Source organism: Oncorhynchus nerka, linkage group LG24 (genome assembly GCF_034236695.1).
Source record: "Oncorhynchus nerka isolate Pitt River linkage group LG24, Oner_Uvic_2.0, whole genome shotgun sequence".
NCBI classification, from domain to species: domain Eukaryota; kingdom Metazoa; phylum Chordata; class Actinopteri; order Salmoniformes; family Salmonidae; genus Oncorhynchus; species Oncorhynchus nerka.
Genome location: NC_088419.1, coordinates 70,788,969 through 70,806,593, shown reverse-complemented (window position 1 = coordinate 70,806,593; position 17,625 = coordinate 70,788,969). Strand labels below are relative to the sequence as shown.

Sequence of the window (17,625 nt, the reverse complement as noted above, 5' to 3'; positions counted from 1 at the left end):
TCTCTCTACCTCATTCTGTCTCTCCCTCTCTCTGTCTCTACCTCTCTCTCTCTTCCTCTCCCTCTCTCCGTCTCTCTCTGTCTCTCCCTCGATCTCTCTACCTCTCTGTCTCCTCCTCTCTCTGTCTCTACCTCTCTCTCTCCCTCTCCCTCTCTCCGTCTCTCTCTGTCTCTCCCTCGATCTCTCTACCTCTCTCTGTCTCTCCCTCTCTCTGTCTCTACCTCTCTCTCTCTTCCTCTCCCTCTCTCCGTCTCTCTCTGTCTCTCCCTCGATCTCTCTACCTCTCTCTGTCTCTCCCTCTCTCTCTCTCTCTCTCCCCCTCACTGTCTCTCCCTCTCTCTCTCTCCCTCTATCTGTCTCTACCTCTCTCTCTCTTCCTCTCCCTCTCTCCGTCTCTCTCTGTCTCTCCCTCTCTCTGTCTCTCCCTCTCTCTGTCTCTACCTCTCTCTCTCTACCTCTCTCTCTCTCCCTCTATCTGTCTCTACCTCTCTCTCTCTTCCTCTCCCTCTCTCCGTCTCTCTCTGTCTCTCCCTCTCTCTGTCTCTCCCTCTCTCTGTCTCTCTCTGTCTCTCCCTCTCTCTGTCTCTCCCTCTCTCTGTCTCTCCCTCTCTCTGTCTCTCCCTCCCGCTCTCTCTCTCTCTCTCTGTCTCTCCCTCTCTCTGTCTCTCCCTCTCTCTGTCTCTCCCTCTCTCTGTCTGTTTTGAGGGGAAAGCTTCCCCTCCCGAGAGAGTGAAGAAGAGCAAGACATGGCTGGTCTTCTCCATAGCAGGTACCAGAGAGTAGCAGGATAAAATAGTCACTTCATCACAGCGGCCCACCGCGGGAGCGTTGGGCCAGGTCGCAGTTGTAAATGAGAACTTGTTCTCAACTAGCCTACCTGGTTAAATAAAGGTGAAATAAATAAAATCATTTTAAAATGCGGGAGCTCCAGCTTTGTTATAGTCTGGTTCAGCTTGCTGTTATTACCACAGTCCTCCTCCCAGGCACACACAGCAAACAGACAGAACTCACAACTCTGCCTGTTACTTAGGCTAAGGCCTGTGTGTGTGTGGTTACAACTAGCTGATGTGTACTCTGTCCATGTTTATGTGTGAGTGTGTATGTCTGGGTGTGTACAGTATAGGCACGCGTGGGCATGTCTATGTTTGTGGGCATGCCTGTTATTTTTTTATTTATTTCACCTTTATTTAACAAGGTAGGCTAGTTGAGAACAAGTTTTCATTTGCAACTGCGACCTGGTCAAGATAAAGCAAAGTAGTTCGACACATACAACGACACAGAGTTACACATGGAATGAACAAAACATACAGTCAATAATACAGTAGAAAAAAGAAAACAAAGTCTATGTACAGTGATTGCAAATTAGGTCATATAAGGGAGTTAAGGCAATAAATAGGCCATGGTGGCGAAGTAATTACAATATGGCAATTAAACACTGGAATGGTAGATGTGCAAAAGATGGATGTGCAAGTAGAGATACTGTGGTGCAAAAGGAGCTAAATAAATAAATACAGTATGGGGATGAGGTAGATAGATGGGCTGTATACAGATGGGCTATGAACAGGTGTAGTGATCTGTGAGCTGCTCTGACAGCTGGTTCTTAAAGCTAGTTAGTGTACAGTATGTGCACCATTTACAGTCATTGGTGTGGACGTGTGTATGTGCTTCAGCTCAGGTACTGAATGACCCCTATGACAGTCAGGTATATCCCCTTTGGAATGCTATGGAGCGCGTCATGGAAACTGTCTCAGTACCTGCTGGGTTCTCACATGACCGCCAACCACACACACAGATGGAGAGGTGTACTATAGGTTATAGAGGACATCACACACTATAGAAAAGGTTCTCTCTTATATGACATACTTAGTTCTTGATTAGTCTATGTCCATTACAGTACCCTACATTGATGCTCAGCGAATTGAAACCCAATAAGGTTAGTTGATGTCAGTCAATGTCCTGTCAGATTATCTATAACATCATCAGCCTAAGCGATAACCAGTCAGGAGTTGCTTCAGAAAAATGGGCCATAAGGGTGCCAAAAAGATGGCTGTTGCCAGGGTGACGTAGTCCTTGGATGCCATTCGTCTCTGCCCATCTGTTCAGGACGGTGTGCCAGGGGAAACCGCCTGTCTCAGAGTTGACGTAGTGATACTACAGTCCCAACCTACCTCTCGTGGACAAGGCATACTGTTTAAATGTACACACAGTGTACTTGGAGAGATATTTGAAACGGTATATATTTCAGATGTAGGATCATGTCACGTTGTATAAATGATTGGAGACAGGCGCAGGAATATGTAATAGGGGGTTTTAATACAACATGAAAAGGCACGGGGACGAAGCCCAAAACAAACATGTTCACAAAAACACAGGGATGTAACCCAAACAAAAGAGCGAGGTAAAACTGCTAATAAATACAAGGGACGAGACACGCAATAACAATACATGAGACGAGACCCGTAATAACAATACATGAGACGAGACCCGTATTAACAATACATGAGACGAGACCAGTAATAACAATACATGAGACGAGACCCGTAATAACAACACATGAGACGAGACCCGTAATAACAATACATGAGACGAGACCCGTAATAACAACACATGAGACGAGACCCGTAATAACAATACATGAGACGAGACCCATAAGAACAATACATGAGACGAGACCCGTATTAACAATACATGAGACGAAACCCGTAATAACAATACATGAGACGAGACCCGTAATAACAACACATGAGACGAGACCCGTAATAACAATACATGAGACGAGACCCGTAATAACAATACATGAGACGAGACCCGTAAGAACAATACATGAGACGAGACCCGTAATAACTATACATGAGACGAGACCCGTAATAACAATACATGAGACGAGACCCGTAAGAACAAGTGCACAACAAATACATGGGAGGAGACCCGTAAGAACAATACATGAGACAAGACCCGTAATAACAATACATGAGACGAGACCCGTAAGAACAATACATGAGACGAGACCCGTAAGAACAATACATGAGACGAGACCCGTAAGAACAATACATGAGACGAGACCCGTAAGAACAATACATGAGACGAGACCCGTAAGAACAATACATGAGACGAGACCCATAAGAACAATACATGAGACGAGACCCGTAATAACAATACATGAGACGAGACCCGTAATAACAACACATGAGACGAGACCCGTAATAACAATACATGAGACGAGACCCGTAATAACAATACATGAGACGAGACCCGTAAGAACAATACATGAGACGAGACCCGTAATAACTATACATGAGACGAGACCCGTAATAACAATACATGAGACGAGACCCGTAAGAACAAGTGCACAACAAATACATGGGAGGAGACCCGTAAGAACAATACATGAGACAAGACCCGTAATAACAATACATGAGACGAGACCCGTAAGAACAATACATGAGACGAGACCCGTAAGAACAATACATGAGACGAGACCCGTAAGAACAATACATGAGACGAGACCCGTAAGAACAATACATGAGACGAGACCCGTAAGAACAATACATGAGACGAGACCCATAAGAACAATACATGAGACGAGACCCGTAATAACAATACATGAGACGAGACCCGTAATAACAATACATGAGACGAGACCCGTAATAACAATACATGAGACGAGACCCGTAAGAACAAGTGCACAACAATACATGGGAGGAGACCCGTAAGAACCAATGCACAACAATACATGAGAGGAGACCCGTAAGAACTATGCATGAGACGAGACCCATAATAACAATACATGAGACGAGACCCGTAATAACAATACATGAGACGAGACCCGTAATAACAATACATGAGACGAGACCCGTAATAACAATACATGAGACGAGACCCGTAAGAACAAGTGCACAACAATACAAGGGAGGAGACCCGTAAGAACCAATGCACAACAATACATGAGAGGAGACCCGTAAGAATCAATGCACAACAATACATGGGAGGAGACCCGTAATAACGAGTACACAATACATGCAGCACGAAAGCCGAAACAGCAAAGCACAGGTACTCACAAGACCAAAGGATATGGGAACAATAACCGACAAGACAATGGTGAACAGAGGGCACATACAGTGGGTAGAACAAGTATTTGATACACTGCCAATTTTGCAGGTTTTCCTACTTACATAGCATGTAGAGGTCTGTCATTTTTATCATAGGTGCACTTCAACTGTGAGAGACGGAATCTAAAACAAAAATCCAGAAAAACACATTGTATGATTTTTAAGTAATTCATTTGCATTTTACTGCATGACATAAGTATTTGATACATCAGAAAAGCAGAACTTAATATTTGGTACAGAAACCTTTGTTTGTAATTACAGAGATCATATGTTTCCTGTAGTTCTTGACCAGGTTTGCACACACTGCAGCAGGGATTTTGGCCCACTCTTCCATACAGACCTTCTCCAGATCCTTCAGGTTTCGGGGCTGTCGCTGGGTAATACGGACTTTCAGCTCCCTCCAAAGATTTTCTATTGGGTTCAGGTCCTTAGTTACCCTGGCTGTGTGTTTCGGGTCGTTGTCATGCTGGAAGACCCAACCCCGACCCATTTTCAATGCTCTTACTGAGGGAAAGAGGTTGTTGGCCAAGATCTCGCGATACATGGCCCCATCCATCCTCCCCTCAATACGGTGCAGATGTCCTGTCCCCTTTGCAGAAAAGCATCCCCAAAGAATGATGTTTCCACTTCCATGCTTCATGGTTGGGATGGTGTTCTTGGGGTTGTACTCATCCTTCTTCTTCCTCCAAACACGGCGAGTGGAGTTTAGACCAAAAAGCTATATTTTTGTCTCATCAGACCATATGACCTTCTCCCATTCCTCCTCTGGATCATCCAGATGGTCATTGGCAAACTTCAGACGGGCCTGGACATGCGCTGGCTTGAGCAGGGGGACCTTGCGTGCGCTGCAGGATTTTAATCCATGACGGCGTAGTGTTTTACTCATGGTTTTCTTTGAGACTGTGGTCCCAGCTCTCTTCAGGTCATTGACCAGGTCCTGCCGTGTAGTTCTGGGCTGATCCCTCACCTTCCTCATGATTATTGATGCCCCACAGGGTGAGATCTTGCATGGAGCCCCAGACCGAGGGTGATTGACCGTCATCTTGACCGTCATCTTGAATTTTCTAATAATTGCGCCAACAGTTGTTGCCTTCTCACCAAGCTGCTTGCCTATTGTCCTGTAGCCCATCCCAGCTTTGTGCAGGTCTACAATTTTATCCCTGATGTCCTTACACAGCTCTCTGTTCTTGGCCATTGTGGAGAGGTTGGAGTCTGTTTGATTTAGTGTGTGGACAGGTGTCTTTCATACAGGTAACGAGTTCAAACAGGTGCAGTTAATACAGGTAATGAGTGGAGAGCAGGAGGGCTTCTTACAGAAAAACTAACAGGTCTGTGAGAGCCGGAATTCTTACTGGTTGGTAGGTGATCAAATACTTATGTCATGCAATAAAATGCAAATTAATTACTTAAAAATCATACAATGTGATTTTCTGGATTTTTGTTTTAGATTTCGTCTCTCACAGTTGAAGTGTACTTATGATAAAAAAATTACAGACCCCCTATATGCTTTGTAAGTAGGAAAACCTGCAAAATCGGCAGTGTTTCAAATACTTGTTCTCCCCACTGTAAATACAACTACTAATCAGGGGAATTGGAATCAGGTGTGCGTAATGAGACAGTTCAGTGATGCCTAGAGGCTGGTGACGTAGACCTCTGGAACTGGTCCACGGAATGAGCAGCAGTACCGGGGGAATCCGTGAGAGATCTTAATATAAGCCAGTTTGCTACAACCGGAAAATGATTCTGCAGCAATGGGAAATGTGGATTATTATGTGGATTATAATGAATGGAAATGTTCTTCAGGGTTTGATACATTTTTAATGTCGGACATTTTAAAGTGGAAATTACAAACTTTAGAAGCCTTTTTATCGCTCAAATACACTACAAGTCTGCAGTTCCTGCTGTGCAGGAATATTCTCAGCAAAGAGTGATCAAATTACAGTCCTGCGTCTGTATGTCCCACACGGTACACATGGATTGAATCTGAATAGCTGCAGACAGTAAAGTGTGTGTCATAGATTATTTCTCTCTCTGTGTTTTTGGTGTTGGGATAAGGAGTATTGATGTTTCTGTAGCAAGAGAGAAATGAGTTTCTCAGTGTTGGATATCAGTCTTCTCTGCCAGAAGAGAAACATCTACATCAAAAGGAGTGAAATGAGAAAAGAGACATTAGTTCTGATGCTATTCTCACAGTGGCTGGATTGCTGCTAGGTATTTCACTGCTTTGTGTGTGTGTGTGGGTGGGTGTGTGCCTGCCTGCCTGCCTGCCTGCCTGTGTTAATATGCAACACCAAGTTCTCTAGCTCATCTCACAGAATACTAAGATTATGAACAGCTTCCAGCTAGAAACAATATCAATGCCACTCTCTTGTCTCTTTATACAGCTCCATGGACCTCTACATTCGGTGAAATTCACCTGATCTCCCACAGCACCAAACCAAGCCTCCCTCGGCCAAACTTAGCCCTGCCCTCTTCATGAGTAGCCAGGAGGAGATTCCTGAGATTCCCATGGCAATGGTGATGGCATCATCACCCCCACCACAACCACCCCCACCACGACCACCACCACCTGCCATGATTGGCTACGGCGGCATGGAGTCACCTCCCCCTGACCTGTGCCAGACGTGCGGCCAGAGACATTTGATAGAGGAGAACCATGAGTACCTGTACCAAGACAAGGTGGACGATGACCTGATGTGTCATATCTGTCTGCAGCCACTCATCAGGCCGCTGGACACGCCCTGCGGACACACCTACTGCCAGGAGTGTCTGACCAGCTTCCTGCTGGAGAGTGACTTCTGCCCCGTGGACCGAACCCATCTCATGCTGCAGAACTGCCGCAAGTCCAGCCTGCTGGTGCACAAGCTACTGGACAAGCTGGCCGTGGCCTGCCCCTTCTCTGACCACTGCACCGATACACTGCCCCGAGGAGAGTTGGGGGCTCACATCAAGAATAGGTAGGTCCAGTACCCCAACACACCCTAACCCACTATGGACTGGAATAACATTTCTACTGTAATAACATATTACCCCAACACACCATAACACAATATCTACTCTAATAACATATTACCCCAACACACCTTAACACAATATCTACTGTAATAATATATTCCCCCAACACACCCTAACACACTATCTACTGTAATAACATATGACCCCAACACACCCTAACACACTATCTACTGTAATAACATAGTACCACAACACACCCTAACACAATATCTACTGTAATAACATATTACCTCAACACACCCTAACACAATATCTACTGTAATAACATATTACCCCAACACACCCTAACCCTATCTAACACACCCCCTAACACACTATCTACTGTAATAACATATTACCCCAACACACCCTAACACAATATATACTGTAATAACATATTCCCCCAACACACCCTAACACACTATCTACTGTAATAACATATGACCCCAACACACCCTAACACACTATCTACTGTAATAACATATGACCCCAACACACCCTAACACAATATCTACTGTAATAACATATGACCCCAACACACCTTAACACAATATCTACTGTAATAACATATGACCCCAACACACCCTAACACAATATCTACTGTAATAACATATGACCCCAACACACCCTAACACACTATCTACTGTAATAACATATTACCCCAACACACCTTAGCCCACTGCACTGAAACCCTGCCTCAAGGAGATATGGAGGCTCACATCAAGAACAGGTAGCAGAAACACTGAAAACCACAACATGCATTTACACACTTGAAGAGGAGGCTACCCCTACACACGTTTACCCACAATCTACTGTAAGAGCAGAGAGACTTCCTCACCCACTGTATACACAGAGTGACTATACTGTATGTTTTCCTAAATATGGTTAGATATTGCAGCCCCCATAATAACTGCTGCATGTGTGTTTTTGTGTTCTGGTCTCCTCATCTGCTCCTCTCTCTCAGGGCTCATAATGTTGTTGTGATAAAACTGTGTTGACCTCCAGTTAACATACACCAAACATCCCTATTGTCTCCCTTCCCTCCAGTCCCAGGGGGAGAGAGTACACTTCCTCACCCTGGCTCTTTCATCTGAACCAGCCGAGCTCCTCTGTTTACATATCATTAAATAGCCAGAGGTTTGACTGCTCGTTGTTCAGTGTCTGGGCTCCTCTCTTCATTAGCGCTCGTTAACACTCTGTTAGCCCAGAGGCCTGGGAGATAATTACAAGTGCATCTCCATAGCTATGCACTGCTACTGTACAACAATGTGTTTCCCATTGAACTGAATATTGATAGTGATTGCATAACCTCTATCTCCTGATACTGCAATCCCCTCCAAGTTTACCACCTTTCTCTTCCCTTCTCCTCCCCCATATTCATCCTCTGGTGTCCTGGGTCTCCCACTTACTTCTCCCTCCTCCCTTTTTCTCTCTCTATCTCTCCCTAGGCTCCCAGGTTTCCTCTCCGTTTCGTTCATGGTGTGTGAGTGTTGTATTGCGGTGTGTGGAGGTGATGTGATGTGAGTGGTCTAGGGGTCTCTGGGGACCAGCTCCTCTCTTGGATAGTCAGGAGGAGTCAGGAGGCGTTATTTATCTGTGGAGGGGGGAGGCTACGTCCTAGGGGGAAGACAAGAGGCACTCTGGCTTGACTGGGGATGCCCATCCAGCCTGATTCACACTCTTGTACTGGTAGTTGAACTTTGGTCCTGTCTGCTTGTGGTTGTGGTTGTGCGTTTTCGGTTCAGTGTTTGTGGTCTTGTGTTTGTGGTTGTGTTTGCGATCCAGTAATTGTGGTTGTGTCCTTGTGGTCATGCAGAATTGCAAGTATGTGTTACGTTTATGATGCAGTGTTTAATGTCGTAAGTCATTAGGTATGTGTTTATAGGCAGGTGTTTATAGCCTGTGTTTTGCTTACAAATCATTTTACAGTGAGTTTTCCATGAAAGTTAATCAAGTGCCTTTCCCAGTGAAAATATGTGAACTATTTGTACTTTAGCGTGTGTGTTGCAATGATTGTGTTTAGATTCTGCTGCTATTCTCTTTTTATTATCTATGCATAGTCACTTTAACTCTACATCAATTACCTCAAGTAACCGGTGCCCCTGCACATTGACTCTGTATCAGTACCCCCCTGTATATAGCCTCCACATTGACTCTGTATCAGTACCCCCCTGTATATAGCCTCCACATTGACTCTGTATCAGTACCCCCCTGTATATAGCCTCCACATTGACTCTGTATCAGTACCCCCTGTATATAGCCTCCACATTGACTCTGTATCAGTACCCCCTGTATATAGCCTCCACATTGACTCTGTATCAGTACCCCCTGTATATAGCCTCCACATTGACTCTGTATCAGTACCCCCTGTATATAGCCTCCACATTGACTCTGTACCGGTACCCCCTGTATATAGTCTCCACATTGACTCTGTACCGGTACCCCCTGTATATAGCCTCCACAGTGACTCTGTACCGGTACCCCCTGTATATAGTCTCCACATTGACTCTGTACCGGTACCCCCCTGTATATAGTCTCCACATTGACTCTGTACTGGTACCCCCTGTATATAGCCTCCACATTGACTCTGTACCGGTACCCCCTGTATATAGCCTCCACATTGACTCTGTACCGGTACCCCCCAGTATATAGCCTCCACATTGACTCTGTACCGGTACCCCCTGTATATAGCCTCCACATTGACTCTGTACCAGTACCCCCTGTATATAGTCTCCACATTGACTCTGTACCGGTACCCCCCTGTATATAGCCTCCACATTGACTCTGCACCAGTACCCCCTGTATATAGTCTCCACATTGACTCTGTACCGGTACCCCCCTGTATATAGCCTCCACATTGACTCTGTATCAGTACCCCCTGTATATATCAAATCAAATCAAATCAAATGTATTTATATAGCCCTTCGTACATCAGCTGATATCTCAAAGTGCTGTACAGAAACCCAGCCTAAAACCCCAAACAGCAAGCAATGCAGGTGTAGAAGCACGGTGGCTAGGAAAAACTCCCTAGAAAGGCCAAAACCTAGGAAGAAACCTAGAGAGGAACCAGGCTATGTGGGGTGGCCAGTCCTCTTCTGGCTGTGCCGGGTGGAGATTATAACAGAACATGGCCAAGATGTTCAAATGTTCATAAATGACCAGCATGGTCGAATAATAATAAGGCAGAACAGTTGAAACTGGAGCAGCAGCACGGCCAGGTGGACTGGGGACAGCAAGGAGTCATCATGTCAGGTAGTCCTGGGGCATGGTCCTAGGGCTCAGGTCCTCCGAGAGAGAGAAAGAAAGAGAGAAGGAGAGAATAAGAGAACGCACACTTAGATTCACACAGGACACCGATTAGGACAAGAGAAGTACTCCAGATATAACAAACTGACCCTAGCCCCCCGACACATAAACTACTGCAGCATATATAGTCTCCACATTAACTCTGTACCGGTACCCCCTGTATATAGCCTCCACGTTGACTCTGTACCAGTACCCCCTGTATATAGTCTCCACATTGACTCTGTACCGGTACCCCCTGTATATAGCCTCCACATTGACTCTGTATCAGTACCCCCTGTATATAGTCTCCACATTGACTCTGTATCAGTACCCCCCTGTATATAGCCTCCACATTGACTCTGTATCAGTACCCCCTGTATATAGCCTCCACATTGACTCTGTATCAGTACCCCCCTGTATATAGCCTCCACATTGACTCTGTATCAGTACCCCCTGTATATAGCCTCGCAATTGTTATTTTACTGCTGCTCTTTAATTATTTGTTACTTTTATTTCATATTTTTTACTTGTCTATTTTTTACTTAGCACATATTTTCTTAAAACTGCATTGTTGGTTAAGGGCTTGTAAGTAAGCATTTCACTGTTGTATTCGGCTCATGTGACAAATAACATTTGACTTGATTTGATTATTGTATTTGTCCGTTCATATTTTGGACAAGCCATTGGGTTGTTAGCTTGTCCAGGCAGGTGTGCATTGATTCCTCCCATGTTTGGTGTTGCTATGCCTGTAGCCTGGGTTGTCATGCCTCTCAGTATATGTACACGCTGTTTGGGGAGTGCTGCTGTATACGTAATGTGGGATTGGGGAAGGATTTGTCTAAATTCAGATTACCCTGCAAAAGTCAAGTAAATAACTTTGTCAAAGCATGTAATAAACAGAAAGTTACAAATCCCTTTGCGTGCTGATGCGTTTTGTGAGTTGAGTATTGGTGAGATTTAGGTCATTGTTTTGTGTTCATACATGGTGAGAATCCCAAAAAGTACCCAGTAGAGTCCACTATGGGCCCTGGTCAGAAGTAGTGCACTACAAAGGGAATAGGGTGCAATTTGGGACACATCGGTGACCCTGTGGACATGAAAATAGATTTGATTCTAGTCTGTCAATATGGATAGCCAATGCTAGAGGATGGGTGCTTGAATGCTTGGCTCTGTGTGCATGTGTATGTACTGAATGCTTACGTGCAGGCCTGTGTGTTTGTGTTGTGTATGTACTGAATGCTTACGTGCAGGCCTGTGTGTTTGTGTTGTGTATGTACTGAATGCTTACGTGCAGGCCTGTGTGTTTGTGTTGGGTATGTACTGAATGCTTACGTGCAGGCCTGTGTGTATGTACTGAATGCTTATGTGCAGGCCTGTGCGTTTGTGTTGTGTATGTACTGAATGCTTACGTGCAGGCCTGTGTGTTTGTGTTGTGTATGTACTGAATGCTTACGTGCAGGCCTGTGTGTATGTACTGAATGCTTACGTGCAGGCCTGTGTGTTTGTGTTGTGTATGTACTGAATGCTTACGTGCAGGCCTGTGTGTTTGTGTTGTGTATGTACTGAATGCTTACGTGCAGGCCTGTGTGTTTGTGTTGTGTATGTACTGAATGCTTACGTGCAGGCCTGTGTGTTTGTGTTGTGTATGTACTGAATGCTTACGTGGAGGCCTGTGTGTTTGTGTTGTGTATGTACTGAATGCTTACGTGCAGGCCTGTGTGTATGTACTGAATGCTTATGTGCAGGCCTGTGCGTTTGTGTTGTGTATGTACTGAATGCTTACGTGCAGGCCTGTGTGTTTGTGTTGTGTATGTACTGAATGCTTACGTGCAGGCCTGTGTGTTTGTGTTGTGTATGTACTGAATGCTTACGTGCAGGCCTGTGTGTTTGTGTTGTGTATGTACTGAATGCTTACGTGCAGGCCTGTGTGTTTGTGTTGTGTATGTACTGAATGCTTACGTGCAGGCCTGTGTGTTTGTGTTGTGTATGTACTGAATGCTTACGTGCAGGCCTGTGTGTTTGTGTTGTGTATGTACTGAATGCTTACGTGCAGGCCTGTGTGTTTGTGTTGTGTATGTACTGAATGCTTACTTCCAGGCCTGTGTGTTTGTGTTGTGTGTATACTGAATGCTAACGTGCAGGCCTGTGTGGTTGTGTTGTGTATGTACTGGATGGTTACGTGCAGGCATGTTAGCAGGCATGTTAGCATCCAGTACATACACAACATAAACACACAGGCCTGCACGTGTATGCACAGGCCCGTGTGTTTGTGTTGTGTATGTACTGGATACTTACGTGCAGGCCTGTGTGTTTGTGTTGTGTATGTACTGAATGCTTACGTGCAGGCCTGTGCGTTTGTGTTGTGTATGTACTGGATGCTTACGTGCAGGGCTGTGTGTTTGTGTTGTGTATGTACTGGATGCTTACGTGCAGGCCTGTGTGTTTGTGTTGTGTATGTACTGGATGCTTACGTGCAGGCCTGTGCGTTTGTGTTGTGTATGTACTGGATGCTTACGTGCAGGCCTGTGTGTTTGTGTTGTGTATGTACTGGATGTACAATGTTCCAGACAAGACAGCACTACACTGAGACTTACTCATTCTTCAGGTTCCCTAACCTCTACTAACCACTACTAACCACTAGCACAGAGAGGAGAGGAGAGGAGCTGTTAGATAGGCCTGCTGTAGAGAGATGGGGACAAGAGAGAGAAAACAAAGATGAACAGAAGAGAGCAAGAGAGGATAGAGGAAAGCTTTAAAGGAGAGAATCAATGTGGGACAGAGTGGTAATGAAATATAGTGGGAGAGGAATTGAGAGGAGGGAGAGATGGAGAGATAGAAAGGAGATAAATGAGGGAAGCTGCAAGCTTGAAGTGTTACTTGATAACATGAGTGGAGATCTAAGTTCTCTAACCACCATCGGTCAGTCACTCTCTCAGGCGCTCTATTTACAGCTGAAGAGAAGGATGACAGAGAAGAGGGAGATGAGAGGAGAGAGAGGGGCAGAGAAAGAGGAGAGATGAGAGAGATGAAAAGAGAGGACAAGATGAAAAGAGAGAGCTCTATCTATCTAGCCCTGTAAACACTCAAAACAAAAACAGTCTGCTTCATTTGCATGTCTTCTGTCTGCTAGCTCTGTGACCAGCCCTTATGCAACCTTAAGGTGCCCAACGTTATTAATCAATACAGTCCCCCCCCCCCCATGACCTCCTGCAGGTTAGCGTTTCCCGTCATGAATCTTGTTCTGGAGGCAGCTCTGTGACCAGCCCTTATGCAACCTTAAGGTGCCCAACTTTATTGGTCAATACAGTCCCCCCCCCGCCCCCCCCATGACCTCCTGCAGGTTAGCGTTTCCCGTCATGAATCTTGTTCTGGAGGCAGCTCTGCAGAGTTGTCACCTAACCCTAACCTTAACCCTAACCTTACCACACTGCTAACCATAATGCCTAACCCTATCCTTCAATTTAGGTAACTTTTACAATATAGCCAATTTTTACAATACACCACATGGCCAAAATTATTTGAGAAACACACTAAAGGTTACTAGGTACACTATATATACAAAAGTATGTGGACACCCCTTCAAAGTAGTGGATTCTGCTATTTCAGCCACACTGCTGACAGGTGTATAAAATCGAGCACACAGCCATGCAATCATATTGTAAACATTGGCAGTAGATAGGCCTTACTGAAGAGCTCAAATTTGGGTTTGGCGGATGCCAGGAGAATGCTACCTGTCCGAATGAATAGTGCCAAATTTAAAGTTTGGTGGAGGAGGAATAATGGTCTGGGGCTGTTTTTCATGGTTCGGGCTTGGCCCCTTAGTTCCAGTGAAGGTAAATCTCAATGTCACGTTCAGAGTCAGGTTGGAGACCTGAGCCCACTCCTCGTGCTTACTGGAAGAAGCACCGTACTGGTCAGGCACCGTGTTATGCGGTCAAGCGCACGGTGTCACCAATATGCACTCATAGCCCGGTGGGGTTATGAATGTGAATGTGGGTATTGAGCCTAAGGAAGAGGTGCGAGTGGTATGCACCAGATCTCCAGTGCTCACCCTCATCCCGGTTCAACTTGTGCCTGCACTCTGGATGGTCCGGGCTAAAATGGTGATCCAGCCGGGAGGAGTGGTGCCAAGGCTGCGCACAAGTGCTCCCCCACAGCCCGGTCCATCCGGTGCCTCCTCCAAGCACCAGGCCTCCTGTAGGTCTCCCCAGCCTGGTGGGTCCTGTGGCAGCCCCACGTACCAGGCTGTCTCTCCGTCTCCTCCCTCCAGGTCCGCCCGTCTGTCCTGAGCTGCCAGAGCCGCTCGTCTGTCCTCAGCTGCCAGAGCCGCCCGTCTGTCCTGAGCTGCCAGAGTCGCCCGTCTGTCCTGAGCTGCCAGAGTCGCCCGTCTGTCCTGAGCTGCCAGAGTCGCCCGTCTGTCCTGAGCTGCCAGAGTCTCCCGTCTGTCCTGAGCTGCCAGAGTCGCCCGTCTGTCCTGAGCTGCCAGAGTCGCCCGTCTGTCCTGAGCTGCCAGAGTCGCCCGTCTGTCCTGAGCTGCCAGAGTCGCCCGTCTGTCCTGAGCTGCCAGAGCCGCCCGTCTGTCAGGAGCTTGCCAGAGCCGCCACCGCGGACAGACGCCCACCCAGACCCTCCCCGATAGGTTCAGGTTTTGCGGCCGGAGTCCGCACCTTTGGGGGGGTTACTGTCACGTTCTGACCTTGGTTCCTTTGTTATGTCTTTGTTTTAGGTTGGTCAGGGTGTGAGTTGGGGTGGGTAGTCTATGTTCTTTTTTCTATGTGTTTGGCCTAGAATGGTTCTCAATCAGAGGCAGGTGTTGTTCGTTGTCTCTGATTGAGAATCATACTTAGGTAGCCTGTTTTCCCCATTTTGGTTGTGGGTGTTTAATTTTCTGTTTAGTGTTTTCTGCACCTTACGGGACTGTTTCGTTTTTTTCGTTTATTTACGTTGTTGTGTTTTGTATTTCAGTGTTCAGCTAAATAAATCATGAACACGTACCACGCTGCGCTTTGGTCCACACCTTCTTCCATCTACGAAACCCATTACACTTAACTCTACGCATACAATCACATTCCAGTAAGGCCCTTTCCTGTTTCAGCATGACAATGCTCCCGTGCACAAATCAAATCAAATCAAATTTGAGTTGGCAGCAGCCACTCAATGTTAGTGATGACTGTTTTACAGTCTGATAGCCATGAGATAGAAGCTGTTTTTCAGTCTCTCGGTCCCAGCTTTGATGCACCTGTACTGACCTTGCCTTCTGGATGATAGCGGGGTGAACAGGCAGTGGCTGTTGTCAGGGTGGTTGTTGTCCTTAATGATCATTTTGGCCTTCCTGTGACATCGGGTGTTGTAGGTGTCCTGGAGGGCAGGTAGTTTGCCCCCGGTAATGCGTTGTGCAGACCTCACTACCCTCTGGAGAGCCTTACGGTTGTGGGCGGAGCAGTTGCCGTACCAGGCGGTGATACAGCCCGACAGGATGCTCTCGATTGTGCATCAGTAAAAGTTTGAGTGTTTTTGGTGACAAACTAAAGGTTGAAGAGGCACTGTTCTTCACCACGCTGTCTGTGTGGGTGGACCATTTCAGTTTGTCCATGATGTGTACGCAGAAGAACTTAAAACTTTCCACCTTCTCCACTACTGTCCCGTCGATGTGGATAGGGGGGTGCTCCCTCTGCTGTTTCCTGAAGTCCACGATCATCTCCTTTGTTTTGTTGATGTTGAATGTGAGGTTATTTTCCTGACACCACACTCCGAGGGCCCTCACCTCCTCCCTGTAGGACGTCTCGTTGTTGTTGGTAATCAAGCCTACCACTGTAGTGTCATCTGCAAACTTGATGATTGAGTTGGAGGCATGCATGGCCACGCAGTCATGGCTGAACAGGGAGTACAGGAGAGGGCTGAGAACGCACCATTGTGGGGCCCCAGTGTTGAGGATCAGCAGGGTGGAGATGTTGTTTCCTACCCTCTCCACCTGGGGGCGGCCCGTCAGAAAGTCCAGGACCCAGTTACACAGGGCGGGGTCGAGACCCAGGGTCTCGAGCTTAATGTCGAGTTTGGAGAGTACTATGGTGTTAAATGCTGAGCTGTAGTCGATGAACAGCATTCCTACATAGGTATTCCTCTTGTCCAGATGGGTTAGGGCAGTGTGCAGTGTAATTACAAGGTCCATACAGAAATGGTTTGTTGAGGTCGGTGTTGAAGAACTAGACTGGCCTGCACAGAGCCCTGACCTCAACCACATCGAACACTTTTGGGATGAATTGGAATGCCGATTGCGAGCCAAACCTAATCGCCCAACATCAGTGCCCGACCTCACTAATGCTCTTGTATCTGAATGGAAGCAAGTCCCTGCAGCAATGTTCAAACATCTAGTGGAAAACCTCCCCAGAAGAATGGCAAAGGGGGGACCAACTTCTTATTAATATTAGGCCATGATTTTGTAATGAGATATTCGACGAGCAGATATTCGACTTTTGGCCATGTAGTGTAAATGTCAACCTGCTGACCTTCTTAAACCTGCTGACCTTCTTAAACCTGCTGACCTTCTTAAACCTGCTGACCTTCTTAAATGTCAACCTGCTGACCTTCCCATACCCAGCCCAATGTCAGTCACTGTGTACTGTAAATCAGACCCTAAGCCCTGCTTAGTTAATCAGGTGTAGATGATGATTTGTTTTTGTTTTGTTATTGCCTAAAGGTGGTAGCATGCTTCAGTTTGGCTGGCGCCCAGCCGAAGTGGTCTAGCCGAATGATACTACCTTAAAAGACACTTGAAAAATTAGAAAAAAAGCTGCAATAGTACGGTTGTAACGGCTGTTGGAAGGAGAGGACCAAGGTGCAGCGTTGTATATGTCCATATTTATTTAATGAACACTGAAATCACAAAAATAACAGAGCGAACGACCGAAACAGGTCTGGCTGTTGCAGACACAGAACAGAAAACACCTACCCACAACTCAAGGGCGAAACCAGGCTGCCTAAGTATGGTTCTCAATCAGAGACAACGATTGACAGCTGCCTCTGATAGGGAACCATACCAGGCCAAACACATAGAAATACAAACATAGAACAAAACATAGAATGCCCACCCCAACTCACGCCCTGACCAACCTAAAATAGAGACATAAAAAAGTAACTAATGTCAGGACACTTCCTCAAAATATTCAGAATTCTTCTAAGATAACGCAAGAAATCTGTCATTAATTTTGTCGTTTTAACCAAGGAGATCTTGGTCATG

General features: G+C 46.1%; 1 protein-coding gene across 4 annotated transcripts in view; it reads left to right on the top strand.

Moving 5' to 3' along the window:
* LOC115108531 (E3 ubiquitin-protein ligase LNX-like) overlaps nucleotides 1-17,625 on the top strand; it is an 86,423-nt gene that overhangs the window by 8,646 nt on the left and 60,152 nt on the right. For all 4 annotated transcript variants that reach the window (XM_029632994.2, XM_029632993.2, XM_029632992.2 and 1 more), the window contains exon 2: nucleotides 6,494-7,066. In XM_029632994.2, coding sequence (XP_029488854.2) covers nucleotides 6,585-7,066 — 482 coding nt within the window. In that variant the 5' untranslated portion in view covers nucleotides 6,494-6,584. The remainder of the gene's footprint in view (nucleotides 1-6,493; nucleotides 7,067-17,625) is intronic.